Here is a 22,493-nt window from a genome sequence, read left to right on the forward strand (position 1 = left end):
GAACCAATTACAATTGAGAAGACTTTAGAGAAGAATAATGAATATGATTGGTTCATTTCTTACGACTTAAGAAAAGCTTACTACAGCTATTGTAGATCCGGCCTAAGGATAATTTATATTCATATATATATATATATATATATATATACGTATATATTCTGATGTAATCAGAAGTGAAAATTATCGCATCATTGCGATTTAGAGAAGCTGTCTGTCGCGGATCTTTTTCAGTTTGCAAATTTCAGTTTATTCGAAAAATCGAAGAAAAAAAAGTCGAGAAACCCGGAAGAAAATTTATACGAAGCATATAAAGAGAGAAGAAGGTCTCGTGGCTTGGGCGGGAACTGGTTGTACACATGTTCCGATGATGACAGCACCGGCGGTGAATCCGGAGCCAATGCGTGTCGTCCTCAGTGCGGATATCGTTTCATCGGCAATAACCGGGATGGTTGCTCGCGGCCGGTAGTGCGTTGGGTTCCAAGGTTCTTTTCAGCGAAACGTTGATAAAAAGACGGGACTGAATTTTATATTCGCAGACAGGTCGCATTAGCACCCACCCAGGCATGGCGCACCAAATGCTCTCGTCGGCCAGCAAACTGGAAAGACTGATTCTCAGGTCCACTCAAAAAGGTTATTTCGACACGCTTCAGGTACTGTCATAACCTGCTCTGTTGTCTCTGTCGCGTAATAATCGTGGTGTAATGCGCTATAGTGTTGCGTGTTTTGACGAAATTGACACGAAGAATGTCATCAATGGTTCTCGTGCCATTATTTTACGCAAATTCCGAATATTTGCGTAAATCCGTGCGGTTAACATATTTACCTTCTAATATATTATGTCTTAAACGAGAAACACTCACGTGTTTGTTGTCATCTCTTACAATTTTTCTGCGTAATCGTGATCTGCCAATTTAATGTGTACTTAGTTTACATCAGTTGTGCAACAATAAATTGCAATTTTCGTGAGGAGATTACGTTTCTGAAATACCTATCAAAAATGGTGACATAAATCTTGTCATTTTTCAAATACTTTTTGACACTAGAAGAATAACATTAAATTAATTGTAAGATGTATTCTTTCAGTTGAGACGTTATTTAACTCTGTTTAAAAATGGTACAACGTTATCCATGATTGAAGAGTTGCAACAGAAATGGAGATTGTTTTGTAAAGAGCCACCTAAAGGATTCGAAAAGTTCTTCAAACCAGGTTTATGATATTTTCATATTTATTTATTGAGAAAGTAAATAAATAAAAACGGTTCTCTTTATTCTAAGTAATACAAATAACACGGCTGTAGAGAGAGCAGGGATCCAAAACACAGTGGTTACAATTTTTATTTTTACCTTACAAATTGCATCAATATTTTGAATGTTGTAATATATTTGTTTTATTCTATTTTAATATTTGAATTGTAACCGCTGTCTTTTGGATCTCTTCTCTACAGCTGTATTATTTATTCAGCTTTCTCTTTTCCTTTTTGTAATAAATTTGTACAGTTTTTAATAATTGATATAATATAGTACTGTGTGTATGTAGGTGGTGCTAAAAGTACTGAAAAAAGTGCAGAAAATGTTGCTAAAAAGGCAGAAGAGGCATCGAGTAAAAAAGCTAGTACACAGAAACCTTCTTCATCTACCTTTAGCTCGTCATCCAGTTCCAAAGATTCAGGTTTCCAATGGGCATTTAAAGTTTTCAATGACAGTTCACAGCGAGGAGGTAAAAAGTTTGAAGGTGGCGACAAGGATAGGACATTCATAATTTTGGGTGCTCTTGGAACAACTGGTCTGCTCGTATATATACTTTCTCAGGATTTCAATCAGAAAGAGATTACATGGAGAGAATTTACATACAAGTGAGTAAAATATATCTTGCTATACAATTATATGGAATTATTAATACATGTTTTGTGATAAAATAGCAAATATATATATTGATTATAAAAATCAAAAGTATTGAATACTTACAATTATACTAATCACATATTTTTCCTTCTTTCAGTTATTTGAGGAAAGGTCTCGTCGATAAACTAGAAGTAGTAAATAAAAAATGGGTGCGTGTAAGACTTCTACCTGGACATACTGTCGATGGTTCTGTAAGTTTTCCGTTGCGGGATCATTAGTAGAATTCACTCGTTTGTCAAAAGTATCAGAATTTGATGTATTTGTTATAGGATACATTGTGGTTCAATATTGGAAGTACTGATACTTTTGAAAGAAATCTAGAAAATGCACAAATAGAATTAAACATGGGACCTGAGAATTATATTCCTGTGGTTTACAAAAATGAGATAGAAACTGTAAATATAATGTCATATCTGCCACAGATTCTCATGTTGGGTGAATAATTATTTATTTTGTCAACTATTCTAACAGCAAGTAAAGTAAAAATCTTTACATCTGTATACTATTAATCAAGAAAATATATTTTAGGGCTACTCATTTACTTTATGCGAAGATCTGCGGAAGCAATGATTGGTAAAGGAGGTAAAAGAGGTGGACTTTTCGGTACAGTAATGGAATCGACTGCAAAACTAATAAATTCAAAAGATATTGGTGTACAATTTAAGTGAGTAATAAATACATTTTGTCATTATATAAGTTATTTACCATTTCTTGTTCATTGATGTAAATCTCATTTACATATTAGAGATGTAGCTGGCTGTGAAGAAGCTAAGATCGAAATTATGGAGTTTGTAAATTTCTTGAAGAATCCACAGCAATATATAGATCTTGGAGCTAAAATTCCAAAAGGCGCTATGTTAACAGGTAACTAGAGCAATTTAAATAAAATGTAATTTTTAATAAATAATAGTATGTACTTTTCATATTTAAAATATTATTGATCGATTTTAAAACGCCATGTGTCATTTTTCTTATAGGGCCGCCTGGTACTGGTAAAACTTTGTTAGCCAAAGCTACAGCTGGTGAAGCAAACGTACCATTCATTACAGTATCCGGTTCGGAATTCTTGGAAATGTTTGTGGGTGTCGGTCCATCTAGAGTACGCGATATGTTTTCTATGGCGCGAAAGCATGCACCGTGTATATTATTTATTGACGAGATCGATGCGGTTGGACGAAAGAGAGGAGGTCGAAACTTTGCGGGACATTCTGAGCAAGAAAACACATTGAACCAGCTCTTGGTAGAAATGGATGGTACGTCCTACTTTCAACTGACATCGAAACCGATGTGAATAATTTTTAACATTTACTATCTTCTTTAAGGATTTAACACGACGACTAATGTGGTGGTATTGGCAGCGACTAATAGGGTAGACATTTTAGATAAAGCATTACTTAGACCTGGAAGATTTGATAGGCAAATATTTGTACCTGCCCCGGATATCAAAGGACGGGCGTCCATTTTCAAAGTGCATTTAGCTCCTTTGAAAACTTTATTAGACAAGGAACAATTGGCGAGAAAGATGGCTTCTTTGACTCCTGGCTTTACAGGTACATAATCGATTGTATTGAATATTTTTGCGAGAAATATTTAAGAATAGATAAATATTTACACAAAATTTTATATCCAGTAATGAAACCTAAATGAAAACCGTCAGGACATCATATATAGATTTTTTCAGGAGCTGATATCGCGAACGTTTGCAATGAAGCGGCTCTGATCGCGGCCAGAGATTTGAATGATAATATTCAACTTAAAAACTTTGAGCAAGCTATTGAGAGGGTAGTTGCAGGTATGGAGAAGAAGACTAATGTATTGCAACCCGAGGAGAAGAAGACGGTCGCGTATCACGAGGCTGGTCATGCGGTAGCCGGCTGGTTTTTAGAGTATGCGGATCCGCTTCTGAAGGTACCCTAACCCGTATCTTATCCATTTCTCGCAATGATACAATTTCTTCGGTATTGTCAGACTTTTGTTATCTCCTTCAGGTGTCCATCATTCCGCGCGGTAAAGGATTGGGATATGCCCAATATTTGCCACGTGAGCAGTATCTTTACACGAAGGAACAGTTATTCGATCGGATGTGTATGACGCTCGGTGGACGAGTATCGGAAGAAATCTTTTTCGGCCGCATAACTACAGGCGCTCAGGATGATTTGCAAAAGGTATTATTATGATTAACTGTAAGAATAATGAGTATTTTTTACTCTAATATATTTATAAATATATTTTTCGATGCGTATCTTTGTTTTTTTTTTTTTTTTTTTTTTTACCGAATCGTATCAGTGTACGTCAAATTTGTTTTAAAGATTACACAAATTGCGTATGCACAAATTACGCAATACGGTATGAACGAAAAGGTCGGCAATGTCAGCTTTGAAATGCCGAAGCCGGGAGACATGGCCCTGGATAAACCATATTCCGAATATACTGCGCAACTTATCGACAATGAAGTCCGAGATTTGATCGACAGGGCGTATAAGCGAACGCGAGCTCTTCTGAATGAGCATAAAGAAAATGTAATCAAGGTAAAAAAAAAAAAAAAAGCTATTTTATATTGCCTATTTAGATGGTTGAATAATTTGACACACGCATCAAGCTATAAATCGAAATAACTTAACGCGATTTTTCAGGTCGCCGAACGATTGTTGAAGCAGGAAATTTTAAGCAGAGACGATATGATCGAATTACTTGGTGCTCGACCCTTCCGTGAGAAATCTACTTATGAAGAATTCGTCGAAGGTACTGGTTCCTTCGAAGAGGATACTTCGTTACCGGAAGGTTTGAAGGAATGGAACAAACCTAGGGAAGAATCCTCCAAGGACGGTGATAAAAAAGACAAAGTTGCAGAGTCTGGCGAATCACAGGCGCAGCCTTCTAAAGCAGCCTCCAGTGATAAACAGCCGCAGCAACGACTATAACCTGTAACATTTTAGTCTTGCAACTACTTTGTATAATAGTTCGAAATATACTATCATAACAATATAAATTACGGATGTTTAAGAGTATATTCAGCTGCATTAGCTGTTGTGTACTAGGAGGTCGTCAGTTTAATGTGACGCTCATATAATGTGTTTTCTTGTAATTAAATCTCTAAATTGCATTCTAGAAATTTTTTCTTACGTCGCAAATTCGTTTTCATCTTCATATGAGCTGAGAACAGTATTGTACGAACACCACAGATTCTTAGAAACTTTAAGATCTCTTACGTTGTGTGTAATGAAACTTGGTTAACTTTCAATAATTATTAAGATTAATTATTAAACATTTCTTTGTTTGATATAATTTTGTGTCATTGCCCTTTATGTTTTTTGATAGACTATAAAAAAGATGGGCAGACAAAAAGTTTTTGAAAAACGATTCTCGCATAAATGTAATTGCAAGCTCGATAAACTTAATTTTTAAGAAAGGCGGTTTTATTTTATATATTTATCAATTTCTTCATGTTTTCCTGAAATAACGTATACATCTTCTCGAAGAATAAACTTGAAGATTATAGGAATATAGAGTTGAATAAATCGTTTAATGTGCAATCCATATTTAAGGTTTAGTTTATTGATAAGAAACATATCAGTAACACGATCAGCTTCTGCATTACATTACTGGGTACGAATTAATTTATGTCTGACGTGTGTCGCTTATTGCACATCGCTGTAAATATATATATATACATACATGCATACATACATATATATATATATGTATGTATGTATGTATGTATATATATGTACATGTAAAATTGCTTTCGTCGAGACGCCGCGATGATGTGGAACGTCGTCGCGGCTTGTGCTACGTAAAATTTGTAAAAGTGTATCCGCCGCTATTTTTAATTCGTGGTTCACTCATACGTTGGTCGAGTTCGTATGTTTGCTGTCATCCGTAAAATGTTTCATCCTACACATCTTGGACCAGTGCTTCATGTCAATTACGCTCGATTCAACACCTGACACGCAAAATCCGATCCGATTTGGCGATTAGTTTGAGAATTTTAATGAAAAGTAATCGCCACGATAAGCGGATAAACAACACGAAATTTGTAAGATTGTTTAAGTATGTCAAGATTATCTGAAAGAGTGGAACATTTTTTTTTTTTAAATATTTTTTGTTATCCGTGAGATACGCGATCATGTACGATTATTCTCTTTCGTGAAGATTTTTAGCATCTAGAGTCTATAGAGTGGATTTTGTCTTCGTGACAGGTACTGAATCTGCGGAAGTGTTGAGCACAATGTCTTTCTATTCCCTCGAAAGGGAATAGTCATTCTATATCGACAGGTGTAGGTGTACAGATGCAACGACATGACGTTATAATAAAGTCTGGTTTGACATTAAAAAGTACGCGCGACGTGTACAATATTTCTAGTTGAAGTTTGGTGTTACATTGCTCCAAAGTTGGCATATTCACCTTTATCACCGTTCGTTCGTACATGCACAAGTTCTTATAATGGTAGTCTACAAAATTTTATGCGAGAAAGTTTATGTAGCATAATGAATCAAATTTGACATTACAATGGTAAAATTGTATTATTCCGGTTAAATCGTCGGATTATCGGTTTTACATAAATAATAGATTCCATACTCTTCCGCATATTTTATTAACAATATATAATCATTGGAAAAACAACGATTTGTAAAACTGCTGATGTCATTTCCTACACTGCGCGTATTTATTTCAATGCAGACAATGTTTGTTATTGCGACGCATTTGCAGCAGATGTGTCTTAGATCTTTAATGACGAAGAGTCGAATTCGAAGAAATTGATATCCATGAAAAATAAGTCTATACAAATATCGAGTTGTTTGCTAATAAATTGCGCGTTGTGTGTTGTATATTTTCTAAAAATTCTATATAAAGTTGCTCCGGGGATGTGTGTTGAAAGAAGTGAATTCCTCTATCAATTCACTTTTTTTTTATTTACGCTACAAATTTATACGGTTACAAGTTTCCGATAGCAATAAATTTCTCGCGTTCCTTTCATCTCTTGTTAAAAACTTGACGTTCAGACAGATCAGAGTAAACCTTCTGCCGATACGATCTTATTTTTGTAAAACGCAAATTTTTCATCTTTTCACGATAATATTGTCAAAAATGAAAACTCGTCCCGAATATTACCTATTGTATTGTAGTAGCCAATAATTGTGCCGAACGGTTCTTTTAGATGAATAGTTTTCAAAAATTAGACGTATATAATGTATTCATTTTGCTTTCAGTCTCATCTTTTAAGTAAGGATTTTCATTAAATACGGTGTATCATTAGCAATATGTGAGAATAAGCGAATGTCATAAACCATTGACTGTAAGCGATACAAGCAGCTCTGCACTGGATTATTATTCGTGTTCGGGTGTGAATCGGTTTCCTTTTTTCTCCTTCTTTTCGCAAATCTTTTTCTTTCGGCATGCATAAATTTGGCACCTGTACAAGACGGTAGCTCCTACCTTCTAATTATGAAGCATTGCATCATATTATCGAAATTTAAAGGCGATGTATCTATCTTGTTTTTTTTTTTTTTTTCGATATAATCGAACGAGTATAGTTATTCAAAATTTATTCAAAGAGACGCAAACAAGATTGATTGTTTGGTTTTCCATTTTTTTTTTTTTTTTTTTTTTTTTCAATTACTCAATAAAAGTTTGTCTCTTGCCAATACGAAAGAAAAAGATCCTCGCAGATTTCTGTGATAGGGTTTATATTATATATATATTGCGGCTCTCTGACTCTGCCCATTCGCTTTCAAACTACCAATTTTTTTCTTTTTTTTTCTTTTTTTTTCCTAAATTTTTGATCCCAAGACAGTTTTACTCTGAAATGGCAATCTTCCCAGCGTTTCTACAAAACTATACGATTTATATCGAGTAAATATTTATAGATTTCGAAAGTATCGTTAACTTAGCACTAATTCGCTAATCAAGTATATCATACAATCACTAAATTATTGCTTTGTCGTACCTTGTATCACACTAATCTAAACCCTATGTTTCCTTATATGCATTTTTTTTCTATCTTTTCTCTCTCCGTCCGTTTCTTGAAAAGCCAGGTTTAGCGGTGATCATGCCTGCTTCTCCGCAAGTCCATGTACATGTGTATGCATGAATGTGTGCGCAAAACGCGCAATTTCGCACGTGTATTTTCTTAACACATTGACTATTGTGAGACATCTCTTCGCTTCGCTCTTCATTAGATTCAGAATCAATTATAATAATTGAGGAAATATATTAATTGACGGAATCATACTTGAAATTCTTTTCGTCTCATTACGTTTACGGCATTATTTTCAGAAATCTTGAGACTTGAGGGGAAAAAAAAAAAAAAAAAAACGTAAAAACCATTTTAATAGAAATCAAATTATAGCCGCTTTGCGGCTAACAATAAAAGTCAATAAAAGTCAAACAGCTTGACACATTTTATTATCCAGAATATTGCGCAAGAGATGCTATTATCTTATTTCTCTATAAATGCAGCTAGTATAATAATATTAATCTATTCGGATGTATATAAAAACGTTGTCGTCATCAGATTAAAAACGATAAAAATTCTCGGATTCCAGTATGCTTCCGTCGATTAATACACATACATTTGATGTACATACATCTATGTATATACATATATATATATATATAATGGATGCCTTTTGTCCCCCGGCCCCCTCCCCCCTCCCCCCTCCCCCCTAAGTATTATTTTTATATTTACGTGTACAATGCTTGTCACATTTTCGTTGTTCTCTTTTTACGTTCGATATATTAACATTCAGTTAGTTGAGTGAGTTTATTCTTCCTATCGCTTATATTGACGATTCTTATCACCTCGAAGACGATATATGTATGTATACTACGACGACTGTTAAATTCGCCCCACGCACACGCGTGTGGCATAGAAACGGTTTTAGCAACTTGGTCCTCTTTAATTGGGAGTTTTTATATTAACGTGTGACCCGGTGCTCGGTTCATGTTTTTTTTTTTTTTCTTTTTTTTTTTTTTTTTTTTTTCCTTCATTCGCACATTATTGTTGCTCGCATGTTATTTCTCTATCGGATGCTCCTCTCTTTACATTCGACTTGACATTTTATATAATACAAATGGCCTTATCATAAAAAAGTTTCGACTGTAAAGGATTAGATCGATATAAATACGACACGAATAATTGCTTCATCTTATGATACAGTAAGATTGAAAAAAAAAAATGTTGCATGAATATCCTTATCCGGGCAATCTCGTCGCCTTATCAAATTTGTAAAACCAATTTCCAGCTTTATAAGAGGAACTTACTTTATTATTTTTCATCGTTTGAAAATAAATATATTTATGGAGAGAGATGTGTAAAATATTTTATATAGATTGTGTATAAAAAATTAACAAGGGATACATTTTTATTTTATACAATATTATATATTTTCAAACGTATAAATGGCTTTAGTAAAAACTTTAGGTTGCTCGGATAAGGATTAATCCGTCTGACGTCTCTATATAATTTGTCTTATAAAATGAAAAAATTCCAAGACGAATGCGCCCAATTTGCGAGGTTACTGTTATTTTCATTCGGACCCGACACGCGCAATACGGACGAAGAAATTTGCCCAGACGTGAGAAACGTATGAGGCATGATCGTCCTGGAGAGCCTGGCTTAAATTATCTGTGCATTTTTCTTGCTTTTTTTTTTTTTTTTTTTTAATAGTAATGGCTGTGCCCGCTATCTATCTCGCGCTTACAAGTATCAGTTCTGTGACTTTTGCGATCTCACCTTCCCGACAATTCACTATCTATTGCAGGATGTTCTCTTCTTGCTCCTAATTCTCTTGTTGAATGTTTTGTGCCGATAAATATCGATTTCGTGGCAAGATTCCGTGAACGGCTTCTCGTTTATGTTTTATAGCTTGATTAAATTCACAGAAAGCAAGACTCGTTCGAATAAATATATATTTCTATTGATAAATTTCTTTTTGTAATTATTATTTATATTGTAACACAAAGATAATGAACAATTTTATTAATCTTTTAATCAGCGCGCGTTTTACTTTATTTATCTATTAATATTTACGAAAAAAATAATAACACCGACAAATCACACGCCAACATATGGAAGATAGATAATCAATAGGCTTATTTGGTTATAAGCGAAAATTTATTTTTAATGAATAAATTATCTCGCAGGTTTTATTGGAAAATTTTCAATGAAAAAATTCTTTCATTATCGACACAAATATATGTGTCTTTATGGTGGTACATCGAAATCGTGCCACGAACACCGTTTCACTTCTTGTCACCCTTCTTGCTTGCGATACTAAAACTACTGTAAACTGTGCCACGACGTTCACGTACCCTCGATGCAACTCACTTGGGACTCAACTTGGTACGGTCTCGCGGATCATCCTCCTTCACGTTACATCTTTTTCCTATTATTGACTACCGTTACTCTATTAATTATAGATTCGATTGACTGTCGAGTATTGTAATACGGAGTACAAGAGAGACGAGTGTCTATAAGTAATCTCAAATATTACGAAAAAACGTGGCCGAGTTATAGAATTACGTGTGCATTTCGTGATTTCCCGTAAGACTACTAATCTACTTTCTTGCGAGACGACTTTATACGAGCCGAGATACGAAATATAAGAACAAAATACGAGCAACGTCGACGAAATGTGTCTTGATAAAAAGAAAAAGAAAAAAAAAAAAATAGATGAATTAAAAGTTGTGTTAAAAAAGACATTTTAATTTCTTTAAAATTCTCCATCATCATTTTATCATTGCTTGGGGGGGGGGGGCAAGGGGGGGGGGAGAAAAATGATTCAACCTACAATAAATACATCGATAGATATATTGATGCACGATAGACATTTTATTAAGAATGATAATAAATTACTTATGTTTCTCAAATCAATATTTTACGCTTTTTTATCACATCCGCGTATTAATTTCGTTGCTCCTTTCAGTTTCATTATTGCATTAGTAATGTGAATTTTATTCCACGTATATTTCTCATATCTTATTTTTACATTTCAGTGCATCTCGACGTTACCCGCCCGTCGCGTTCTCGAGAGGAAGGGAAAATGAATCGTTAGATAGGAGACCTCCGGAAAAACGGCGACTTGTCTTCTCGTTTTATCGCTGCATTTCTACGACGAAAAATGCGATCGAGGTCTATTACGCTCCGCACTTGGTGTTGATACTTTTGTACTAACTAAACTCTCTTTCTCTCGCTCACTGGGCGCTAATCTCATTAACGATAAGCGTGCAACGCCGGTTCCGTGTACATTTTATTAATTAAGTTCGATCAATCCCTCCCGCTATCTTACAACCGCTCGTAAAGTTTTTCGTACCAAAATATGTCTAAGTTATATTAGAAATGCTTTAGGGACGTGCGCGTGGATATGGGGGAGGGAGGAAAAAAAAAATAAGGGCTTAAAATATACAAGGAGAGAAAATAAGCGTCACTTTTCCTTCTCGCTTATGCATGCGACCGCCTTAGGCAACTAAGATAAAAGGGATGTAATTCAAGCGCAACTTGTTGACTAGATCGTAAGTACTTTTTCTTCTCTTCTTATAATTCCATCCTTCTGCTTCTCCTCTCTTTCCTTCTTTTTGGTCATATCTTAAGTATGACGTTGCGGATTGCATCGTCTATAAAACGCACTCGTACGCGACTCACTCTTTTCATTCTTCTTGCTCGAAGCGCAAAAATATCTCTCGAATAATATAATATCTCTTTGCAAGTATATTCAGTTTCAGTATGTCATGTATCCTACATACGTGATTTTTTTACTATATTGCTAAAAGATAGGAATCACGTTCTCTCTCTCTTCTCTCGTAAAAGTAATCATATGACTAGATACAGCGAATCTCGAGACTTTATAAAATAAAGCAAATAAATTGAGCAACAATTCCTATTATTATTAAAAAATGTAAATATTATTTGCTTTCTTAAAGTTTTCTATAAATAATGTATAGAATAACAAGATATATAATAAAAAACAAATTGATAATATTGTATATCAAAGACTATGTTCGTAGGAACTTTGGTAATAATGTAAACGTGCGAGATGAGAAAGGTATAGTCGTTAAAAAAAAAAGTAATAAAAAATAACTCTTTGACACATCAGGTATTAAAAATTTAAAACAAGAGATATAATTTCAATATTTTATAAAAATTACTTGGGATATCTAAATGATATCACATATGGTAGAAATTGAAGAGAAATCCGAGAAATCCGGAATGTATCTCTTTCGTGGATGTAAAAAAAAGAAAAAGAAAAAAAAATATCGATAAACTTGAACGAAACGTTACAATTGCTCGTGCTTTTAACAACCGAGGAAATGATGTGTTCCATAATTCAGGGTAGCAGTACGACCGACCCTTTTGCCACCGAATGGTCATTTCTGCATTCAACAGGTGGTCCAGTTTACGTGAAATGTTGATGAAAACTTTCCACGAGTACCCGCGCGTGCGTTACGTTAAGGATCCCGGCAAAAATCGCGCAAGAGTACATCATTAAATGCGCAAACGACCTTAAGTTATCCGCCGTCAGGTGCCATCGTTATACTCGAAATACTTTTATAAAAAAAAAAAAAAAAAAAAAAAAAAAAAAAATTTGCGATAGCTTTGTCACCAGATTCTAATTCTAATTCTAATTGCACGTTTTGAGACCACGTCTCTTTAATAGAGATATTTTTCATTTGAGAAAATTCAAAGAAATTTTCTCATTAAAAAAAAAAAAGAAAAGAACAACTAGTGGATCTTTATCGTCGAGCAAAGATGGAATGAAAAAAGTGCTTCTTTAAACTACATAAGAAACTTATTGCACTATTTTTTTCGCGATCGATTTTATCGCTTCCGAGAGAGCATCTCGATTCGTCGATTCTTGCGAACTCGCGAAATGAGATGATGTATCTGCTATCATATTGATCTTCGGCGCTAGAGGATGCCCAAACATTGAAATATTGATATCGCTTTATGTTCGAGGCATCCTTTACGCGGCAGCCTAAAAATAACTAGCGAATCAAAATACAGATTTTCTCGCTGATGGAAAAGAAGTTTCTCTCCATCGGGGAAAGATGAGCTTCTTCTTTTTCTTTTTTTATTATGCTAATACTTTATTCAGATAACGGCCATTTGGGGAGAAATTGAAGTTTATTATAGGCGGGACTTGATCGGAAAATGTAGTCGGCAATGGCTGAAAAATTAATGACTGTTTCATTGATTCTCGTTAGCAAGGATATTTGGTGTTCGTTAAAAAACGCGCGCGAAGCTCTCCTCTCGATTTCCCGCTGTCAAGGAGATGGGGAGGGGGGGAGAGAATCAAGAAAATGATGGCAAAAATAGAACCGAGATACGAGAGGAAGCGCGGGTGAAATATTCAGAGAAACTTCTTTCCTCTCCACGAGTGGAGGAGACGAGCGCGAGATCCAGCGATATGTCAATTACCTTCTCGTCCTCGTTCCTACAGTAGCAGCCGCCGAGATTTTTCTCGCCCTCCCCCCCCCCTCCCCCGCCCCGCCCATCCGCGACGTTTAAAGCCGACGAGTAAATCGAATTACTTTGCGCTTACCGAGAGATACCCGTTGAAATTGGACGTTACCGGAGATTCGACGTCTGATCGTCGTCTGCGATGCACAAAAGAGCGAGGCTCCTCTCGACGGTGACAGCAAGTCATTAGCCCGTTCTGCAATTTTGAGCAACATCTTATCGACTAATTGAAAGCTGTTTCTTTCTCCCCCCCCCTCTCTCTCTCTCTCTCTCTCTCTCTCTGTCACCCTCTCACGTATTCTTCAATTCGAATCAATCCAATCTCTCCGGACTTGGCGGAGAGCAGAGTTCTCATTACGACAAATTCCGAGACGCTCGGATCTCGAGAACGCATTTAATCGCGCTATAATATCCTTTCAGGAAAAGGAGTGAAAAAATTTTATTAAAAAAAAAAAAAAAAAAAAAAAATAAAAAGAAAAAAGAAAAGATGTGAGAAAAAGAGAGAGATAGAGAGAGAGAGAGATGCTGATTAATCGACAAATGAAAATGAAATTTCCATATATCCGGGATTTTTACTCACTGTCAGGGTGCGTGGAATTGATGCACGATGAAAAAATATATGTAATAAAAAAAAATAGCTTGTAAATAAAAGTACCGATGGTTAACAAAGAACACCTGTAACTCGCGATACATTGAAATCACAAATACCTGAAAATTCCGATATTAAATCTTCTTGCGCACAAACGTGGAATTTTTTTTTTTTTTTTTTTTTAAACTCCAAGATAAAAGAAACACGAGGATTCGCTGTCATTATTGAACGCAATGGTAGACTCGACGATGCTGACTCGAATTCCATGCGAAACAATCGAACCCAATCGCATTCGCACGGCGATGAGAGGCCTGCAGCGATTTCCCATATATATATATATATATATATGTGTGTGTGTGTATATATGAACGTGGGGGTGTGTTCGTCTTCCCTTTATGTCCATTTGGTCTATGAATGGATGCAAAGGTGTGTATCTGTGCTAGTAGTATACTATGCATTCCCACTTTCTACATCGCCGGTCAACGCCGGATAACGTCACTGCGATCTTCTGTTTACGTCGTGCATGACCGGCTGCAAATTGCGGGATTGATCGGTTAGCACGACCGCGCTATTAGGTCTAAATATGAGAACAACAGTCACGATCGATCGCGGCAAATTAAAGCGCCCGTAACTCACGTGAGAAATGTGAAAGCGCAATATTGCTGGCGACACGCGCGCAAGCTGGGAATTTTCCAACAAGCAGACGACCAAGAGCTCCACGTCTCGGTTTCTTTTCCAACGAGAAAGAAATCACGATAAAGAATTGATTCCGCGGACGCGGAAAACCCACCTACCCGCCTACCTACCTGTAATCATCATCCGTGTCCTCGACTTATGACGGCGCGTCGGCGTCGTAGCCGCTGTCGTTCTCGTTCTCGCGCTGGCACGCCGACTCCAAATGCTTGTTCAAATAAGACTTGAGCGCGAAGGACTTGTGACACTTGGGGCACTCGTAGTTCTTGTCAGCCGAGTGGGTCTGCATGTGCGCCCGCAGATTCGAGCGATCGGCGAACGCCTTGCCGCAGTGGGCGCATCCGTAGGGCTTCTCGCCGGTGTGGCTGCGCAGATGACCCTGCAGCAGCCAGGGCCGCGAGAACATCTTGCCGCATACGCCGCAGCTGTGCGTGAGCTTGTGCGTGAGCACGTGCATCGCCAGGGCGGGCATGCTGACGTAAGCCTTGCCGCAGTGGATGCACTTCTTGGCCGATTGCGAGTCGATGCTGCGGTGCGTCTGCTTGTGCCGCGACAGATTCGACGAGGTCGCGTATTGTTTACCTGACGAATCGAGAGAAGAAAGGGCGCGGGGTGACTGGAGAGAACATTCACGCAACGTCCGTTAAATTCGGATCTCGAGATCATTATATATCCGTGATATTCGTCGACCCGAAAATTAATAATTTAATATTACAAACTTATAAAAAAAAGTTAGGTGAGTGTAATGTGCAATATAGATGTTGAGAAATTATTTTAAAAATATATATATATATATATATATATAATGTAATTAATTTTTGAAAAATATTACATCAAGTTTAAAAATACTTCTCAACATGTTTTACTGGTGAAAAAAATGTTGTATAAAATATCCTTGCGAAATAGAGTATTCAAAATACAACTGAAAAAAAAACGTATGAAACTACACTAGAGACAAATAAATTTATATTACACAGGTAAACGTTAACATATTTGTCTAAAATAAGCTTTTAAAATAAAGACGCGAACGAAAGGAAAATCAATCAATTCTAAAGAGGAATCAAAGCAATAAAGATCAGTCGAATATGTCGCGGGATTAATTTTGATTTATTCAATTTATTATATATATTCTACTCACCACACTCGCAGCACATGTAACGACCAGTCTTGGAGGTCTCGGGTGTCTCGATCGGTTCGGCCTCCTGGCTCTTCTGCACTGGAGGCGCCTTCTTGTTCTTCGACCTGCCATCCGACACGAGCAACGTGTCGTACGTATAACTGGCCGGCTTTACTCCTTCCGTCTGCTCGGTGATGGTCTGTACTTCCTTGTCCCTCTGCGTCGGCTGCGAGTTTGGGTTGCTGTTCTCGATGTCACTACTACACTCGGAAGTCGGTGGCGTCAACGGCGGCGTCGCCTCGATCTGTTGTTGTTGTAACGGCTGCTGTTGCGATTGTTGTTGCTGCTGCTGTTGTTGTTGTTGTTGTTGTTGCTGTTGCGGCGGCGGTGGAGGAGGTTGATTCTGTGGCTGCTGAGCGACGATCGACGTGCATGGTATGGTAGACGTGCTGTACGTGAGTAGAATCTCCTGTACCGGTGATAAGGGTATGAAGACACTGCCCGAGGGTGGTACAATGGTCGCGCTGGGCTCATAAATGATGCCAGTGGCCGCGGCAGGCTGTTGTTGCTGCTGCTGCTGCTGCTGCTGTTGTTGTTGTGGTTGTTGCTGATGATGATGATGGCCGTAGATGGTTGAACCGGCCAGGTCGATCGTGTTCACCTGATAAATCGGCTGCTCGGCCGGTTGGTAGACCGTCATCTCCTGAACGTCGCTCGCCGGTGCCTCGATCACGCTCTGAGGACCTATGGCTACGCTCGGCGGCGGCAGTGGTGGCAACGATCGCGACAGCTCGAGAAGATCGTGCGCCGCCTCCGTCTCCGCCGCCGAACGATCCTTGAACATGGACGACACGTGGGTGGGCATAAGCACGCCGCAGGACGCGGGAGCGAGTCGTATCCTGAAATCGTTGGCTGTCCTCGAGTGTTCCGGAGCGTCTTCTATGTGATAGGGCGTCGTCGACGTGCCGGAGACGGCGGAGGACGTTTCTCCGACGGTGGATGTTGGATGGTAGAGCATCGCGATGGACGTTGTCGCCATCGCGGTTTCAGGTCTCCCAGAGGCCATTCGCACCACGCTCGGCGGAGGTAAGGATGGAACGACCGTCGTCGTCGTCGTCGCCGTCGTCGTCGTCATCGTCGTCGTCATCGTCGTTGTCGTCGTCGTCGTCGTCGTCGTCGTCGTCGTTGTCGTCGTCGTCGTCGTTTTCTCCACGGGGGAGACAATCGATTCTGCCGGCGACGGAGTCGTCGGAGACGTCGTCGTGGTGCATGGCGTCACGGTGATCACGGTGGTCGTCTCCATTCGCATTGTCATCGAGCAATCCGTTGCGGATACCGCATCCGAGGAGATAATTAATGACGCCGACGACGACGACGATGATGATGATGATGATGATGATGATAACGATGTTGCCGTACTCGCGCCCGCGTCGTTCGACGCGTCCTCCTTTAAGGTCCTGGCATCTGATACGGCGGAAGCCGTCGGTTGCGTGTCGGGACACTCTGCGAGAATCATAGAGATTAAAATTTGTTTGTAAAAATTCCAGTTTACAGCGCGAGAGAACGTATAAGAGGGAAACGTGGGGTAGAACGGCACCGCGAGGGTATACAATGGTGCAGAGTCGATATCTTTTTTACAGAGATGCTACCGTGTCATGAAATATGTTGCAAGTGGTCGCAATATTTTTAGTTGAAAGTTGTTATAAATTATTTAATGCACTTGCTGTGCTCTCCGCGACTGAGTTGTAATTCTTCGATATATTTACATAGGTAAACAATGATAAAGTTCTATTTTTTATTACCGTAAATACATTTATATGTTTTAAAATGATCTTTTTTTTTTATTAATTTCATACAGTGTCTATGTAAATATTGATTAACTATAATTTTTTGTATGATCGAAAGTAAATAGATACGTTTTGAGACTTAATGAAATATTAGTCCACGAAATGTTGTACTTTTTATTTTTATACTAGAGAAAGAAAGAGAGTATATACATAGATGCTGTCTTTCAAAATTAATAGCAAAAATTATTACATTAAAGGATATTTTTCCATGTTTTAAAGAGAAAAATATTTATTATATAACAAGAGAATTGTTTTTATTTATTAATTTATAGTTATCATTGAAAAATATACAAATCTATATTCTTATGTTCTATATATCATATTATAATATACAACTTTTAAGAAGCTTTAGACATCAATGTTAATGAAATAAACAAGTTTTGGAGGTAGTCCATTATATCCCCTCCCCCCTCTCCCCCCTCCCATGAAAAGTATATCACGAAAATCTAGGCTTTTACTAAATCAATAATCTCGTCTATTTAAACTATTATTTTATAATAAACTTGTGTTTTTTTCTTATAGTGGATATTCTAAAGTTTTTAGTAAAAAAAAGATTGATTTATTTTTTTTAATATGTTGAAAACTTGCTCAATGCTTACGTTGGCCGTTCTACCCCACGTTCCCCTATATAATATATATATATATATATATATATATACGTATACGCAAGCTGATCGATTCAAATCGGGTCATATTATTGCGAGTCGTCTCTGTTCGCCGCGGGGGTATAATCTCGCTTTCTTTGCTTCCGTTTGACTTTTTAATCGAGATTTAACGACGCCACGGGCTTTTAAATGGGATAAGAAGAGTATCCGATTCTCGTTACCGGCGCGATAGCAAAGAGTGTCGAACCTTGATGATGGCAGCAGGAAGTGCAGCGATAGACGGTTACGGGGAGGGTGAAGGAGGAGGAGGAAAATGTGGGTTGCACAATATACGGATTGCGGAGGCAGTGCAAGAGGGGAGGGGGGGGGGGTGTGTGGAGAAAAGGGGGAAAGAAAGGTAGCGAGGGATTATGACGGCAAATATGTTAGAAATGAGGTCAAAGGGGATGGCAGCAGGGAATCAAGAAGGTCGGGGCGAGCGGATATAAAATTTCACGGTTTAACTCGGTTATGAAAGTGCACGTTTCGGTTTTAAAGGTCGCAACCGCGACTTGCTTGCGCCACCACCGTCATCGGCAGGGACCGATCCGTTTTAATATTTCCACGTGGCTGTTTGTTTGTTTCTCGTACGTTACGCGGGCGAGATAAATTTCTATCGCGATCACCAAGAGTTTGCAAACGGATCGACGTCGCTATGAATTATTATGCGAACGTATCCGTAGGTGTCCTACCCCTTCTCGCGTCGTGTAATACTCTGTTTCCCCGTTCGTGTCGTATATCAACCTAGGATAACATGCAAAAGTTTTGCGGAAATATATTCCGGTGTCATACAGGTATTGATATTCTACTGTAAAGAGAGATATGAGATTATAAAAAGATATATACCTATCTTTATATATTAATAACGTGTTTTATATAAATGTCGAATGTATTAACTTGAGAAAAAATGTCGAATTAAAGTACGATTCCTCCTTCAAGCGAGGAATAAAAATAAGGAAGACCAGAGAGAAAGTCTTGATCTCAATATAATAAAATTACTTGTTTAAAAAAAGTCGACATATATTTTTATAGTTCTCCATGTAATTTTAGATATCAATATTCTAATAATAGTATCATCATCGCGCGATTAATTTCTCGATATAATTATTTCCATCTTGCAATCGTGTTGGGGAAAATTTCAATAAAAGACCCGTTGTACCCTTTGAACGCAAAACGATTTCAGCTAATTCCGAATTACTGTCGAAACTCTCTCTCTCTCTCTCTCTCTCTCTCTCTCTCTCTCTCTCTCTCTCGACGAATGTGCTGCAACACGAGCGTTGCCATTAGGATGATTCTGCGCGTCGCCTTTGTAAGTGCATTTACTGTCTCAAGCAAGTTTCGCATGCCATTTTCGCACGAGGAGAGTTTACGGATGTGCCGTACAAGTAGTAATACGCCACGGGGAATTCCACGGACAATTAAGGTCGTTTCGTTGCGACCAGGCAACGCGCATTGTCGGGAATTACGTGGTGCGCGCAGCGGCGTATGCCATTATCGCTTGATAATTCGATACAAACCGGGCCGGCGCGTTTATACGCGTCCAAGTGAATTTCACAAAGTACCGCCAAAGTACTAAAACAATCGCGGGAGAATAAAAAAAAGTTACCGCTTTATAAATATTTTTTTAAAGAGAGAGAAAAATATATCAATATTATATAATAAATATATAATATATATTAAAATGATACATTATAAAATATAAAAAAAATATTTAATAATATATATTAATATAAATATATTCCGATATGCATGTCACGCCTAGACGGAATTTTTTAACAACCATAAATAAATAAGTACACGTGAGGGCTCCAATATAATTAAATAATACAAATAAACGCAATAATATTAAGATGCAGCATAATTATTTGTGAAAGAAAAAAATCTTGAATTATTAAATATAAGTCAAATATTTCGGTTTTTTTTTTTCATCTTGAGTGAATCAACTATGACGACAAATTTTTCAACGTTATTAAGATAATCAAATACGGAGAATAAAATTAATATATCCTGCGTCTTGAAGTACCTTCGTATGTCTCCAAAAATTATCATACGACAAGTCTTATCGGTTCCAATCGTTAAAACATATAAATTTCGTGATGGTCATTAATTAATTAATTAATTAAAAAAAAGGCTGGGAACAATAAACATTTTTCATAAATAATTATCTTGCGTTTTAATTACTGCGCTCGGTTCCCAATTTCTTTTTAACAATATCTTTTTTTTCTATTGTGTGTTGTACACAGTACAATATACCACGTTTCTTGCCAATTTTTCGAGTGAGAATCTTATTGACCAATGTCAATCAAAATTGACACGGTCGATTTTGATTGACATTGGTCAATAAGATTCTCCGCGACAAAAAAAAAAAAAAAAAAAAGAAATTTGTCGCAATGAGGGAACGATTCTCGGGAGAAATACGGCCTGCGTACCTTGTGCAACAGGGGGTGCGACGTGCCCCTCAGTGGGCGAGACGAGCAGCTGCATGGTGGTTGGCGATGGCGTGCTCCTTCCGCGTCCCCAGCTCTCGAATCCTCTGGCAACGCTGCTTATGTACTTGTTGCACAGGGCCTTCTTTACCATGTAGCAACGCGGCATCTTGGCCTCTGATCGTCGTGCACTTCTCACCGGGATTAATATCGCGGTGTATCGTTTTAAGATCACCAAACAATCGCGTTATGTAAACAACTCTCTCTCTCTCTCTCTCTCTCTCGAGTATCTTTTCCCTCCGTCGTTTCTTCGCCAAAGCGAGTACTTTATTGCGAATATATATATATATATATATACACGTTTTCCCCCTGATGATTCAAAATATCGCGTTTCCCCCTCGCACCAGGTTGCACCGTTTAATTGTTCTCGTAGAAACGTTGGACTTGATCTTCCAGGGACGTGGATCGATCCCTCAATCGATGCTCCAACTCGTCCCATCCGCGCGCTTCCTCTCACATCTCCCGAGACGCAACATAATCGTCTCGGTGACAGACTCGGATTGTTCCTTTTGCACGGAATTCCTGTAGCAAGGAGGAGAGCGAGAGAAAACGACGGTGTTCCCTTAGGAAAAATAAAACGCTCAGCTCGACAGATAATTCGCCCGGCGATATATCACTATTTAATCCTAGACGTCGTTGCACGATTATTCTTGATAGGACTCCTGTGTAAACGTATATATATATATATATATATATATATATATATGTACATATATATATATATATATTTATATATATATATATATATATATATATAAGGATGAATGTGTGCGAGCGTATGTACAATCACGGTGTCTTTATACGCGTGTATATGCATTCATATTAAAATATCTCTCAAGTGAGGCAAAGCTGGGAGGAGCTGCCGATCGAGTCCGCGCGCCAACGGGGGTGAAAGGCGCGGTGTGTTTCTGCGCGGTCTCTCAGGTCGATTGGGGGGTGCGAGATTATTACAAGTGGTTAGTGGCGAGATGCTTGTGTGTGTGTGTGTGTGTGTGTGTGTATGGGTGTGTGTGTGTGCGGCTTGCCTTTGCTTTGTTCCTCGAGATTACCTTGTTTGTAGTATTGCTTTCGTTGTATATATTCACGGGTGGACGAGTTACATTTTCTACGACGCCGGTCTCAGGGTCTCATGCCTGTGTATGGTCGGTTCTTGTTTACGCGCGCCTTCTTGCATCCATATCCCTCTCTGGTTTATCTCTTTCTTATGTCCCACGTTTCCTCCGGCAGGGCATGCGTCGCCGGAAACGCTGGTGCGCCGAGGTTTCCGTCGCTCTGGGGGAATCAAACGTTTCACTCGCCCGGCTGCTCCAGGTAGTATCTCGTCCCGCCGATTCCCGATGACGTCACTGCCCTGGGACACGCGTGTTTCCACGACAACATTCTCATCGTGACAATCTAGATCTCCCCGCGACCACCAATATTTTTGTAAATTGATTAAGAACGACGGGATGGATTTCTAGATGATGATGGCAACTCTTTGAATTGACTTTTCGAAATTGCGATGCGATTAAAAGGCGAATTCTTCGTTTATTCTGTTGATCAAATCAGGCTCTTTCCGCGACGGCGAAATTTTCGAGATCACTCTAGCCAACGCTCCGCTCTTGCTCCCTTTAATAAAGGGACTATAGTTCGATAAACGTAACGATTTCTATTCCATACGATGAATAGTTGAGTCTCTCTATAAGGAGTTGGTCCTCTGAATTACTCAGCGCGCGCGCCCTTTCTCTTGAATCATAAAAAACGGATATTCTATCCT

The 22,493-nt window shown here is 38.2% G+C and overlaps 2 protein-coding genes across 4 annotated transcripts in view; one reads left to right on the forward strand and one right to left on the reverse strand.

Moving 5' to 3' along the window:
- The first annotated feature begins 174 nt into the window (after positions 1-174).
- Positions 175-6,527, forward strand: Afg3l2 (AFG3 like matrix AAA peptidase subunit 2). Its single transcript, XM_072897224.1, has 13 exons — positions 175-650; positions 1,084-1,207; positions 1,538-1,853; positions 2,000-2,093; positions 2,172-2,337; positions 2,431-2,566; positions 2,648-2,766; positions 2,880-3,155; positions 3,225-3,452; positions 3,584-3,810; positions 3,891-4,067; positions 4,212-4,430; positions 4,536-6,527. The coding sequence occupies exons 1-13, from the start codon at positions 564-566 to the stop codon at positions 4,821-4,823; spliced, it is 2,457 nt and encodes an 818-aa protein (XP_072753325.1). The 5' UTR covers positions 175-563; the 3' UTR covers positions 4,824-6,527.
- Positions 6,528-8,579: 2,052 nt separating this feature from the next.
- Positions 8,580-22,493, reverse strand: part of LOC140668315 (uncharacterized) — a 14,627-nt gene continuing 713 nt past the window's right edge. The window contains exons 1-6 of one of the 3 annotated variants that reach the window (XR_012047159.1): positions 21,787-22,493; positions 20,681-21,399; positions 15,782-17,263; positions 14,757-15,225; positions 13,444-13,557; positions 8,580-13,068 (exon numbers count right to left, since the gene is read on the reverse strand). The exon at positions 21,787-22,493 is cut by the window's right edge and continues 713 nt beyond it. Coding sequence is in view for 2 of the 3 variants with exons in the window: in XM_072897225.1 (XP_072753326.1) it covers positions 14,783-15,225; positions 15,782-17,263; positions 20,681-20,846 (2,091 nt within the window). In the remaining variant the exon portion in view is untranslated. Of the gene's footprint in view, positions 13,558-14,756; positions 15,226-15,781; positions 17,264-20,680; positions 21,400-21,786 lie in introns of all 3 variants that reach the window. The other 2 variants (XM_072897225.1, XM_072897227.1) reach the window with 2 other exon arrangements.

Source organism: Anoplolepis gracilipes, chromosome 8, assembly GCF_047496725.1.
Source record: "Anoplolepis gracilipes chromosome 8, ASM4749672v1, whole genome shotgun sequence".
In the NCBI taxonomy this organism is placed as follows: Eukaryota; Metazoa; Arthropoda; class Insecta; order Hymenoptera; family Formicidae; genus Anoplolepis; species Anoplolepis gracilipes.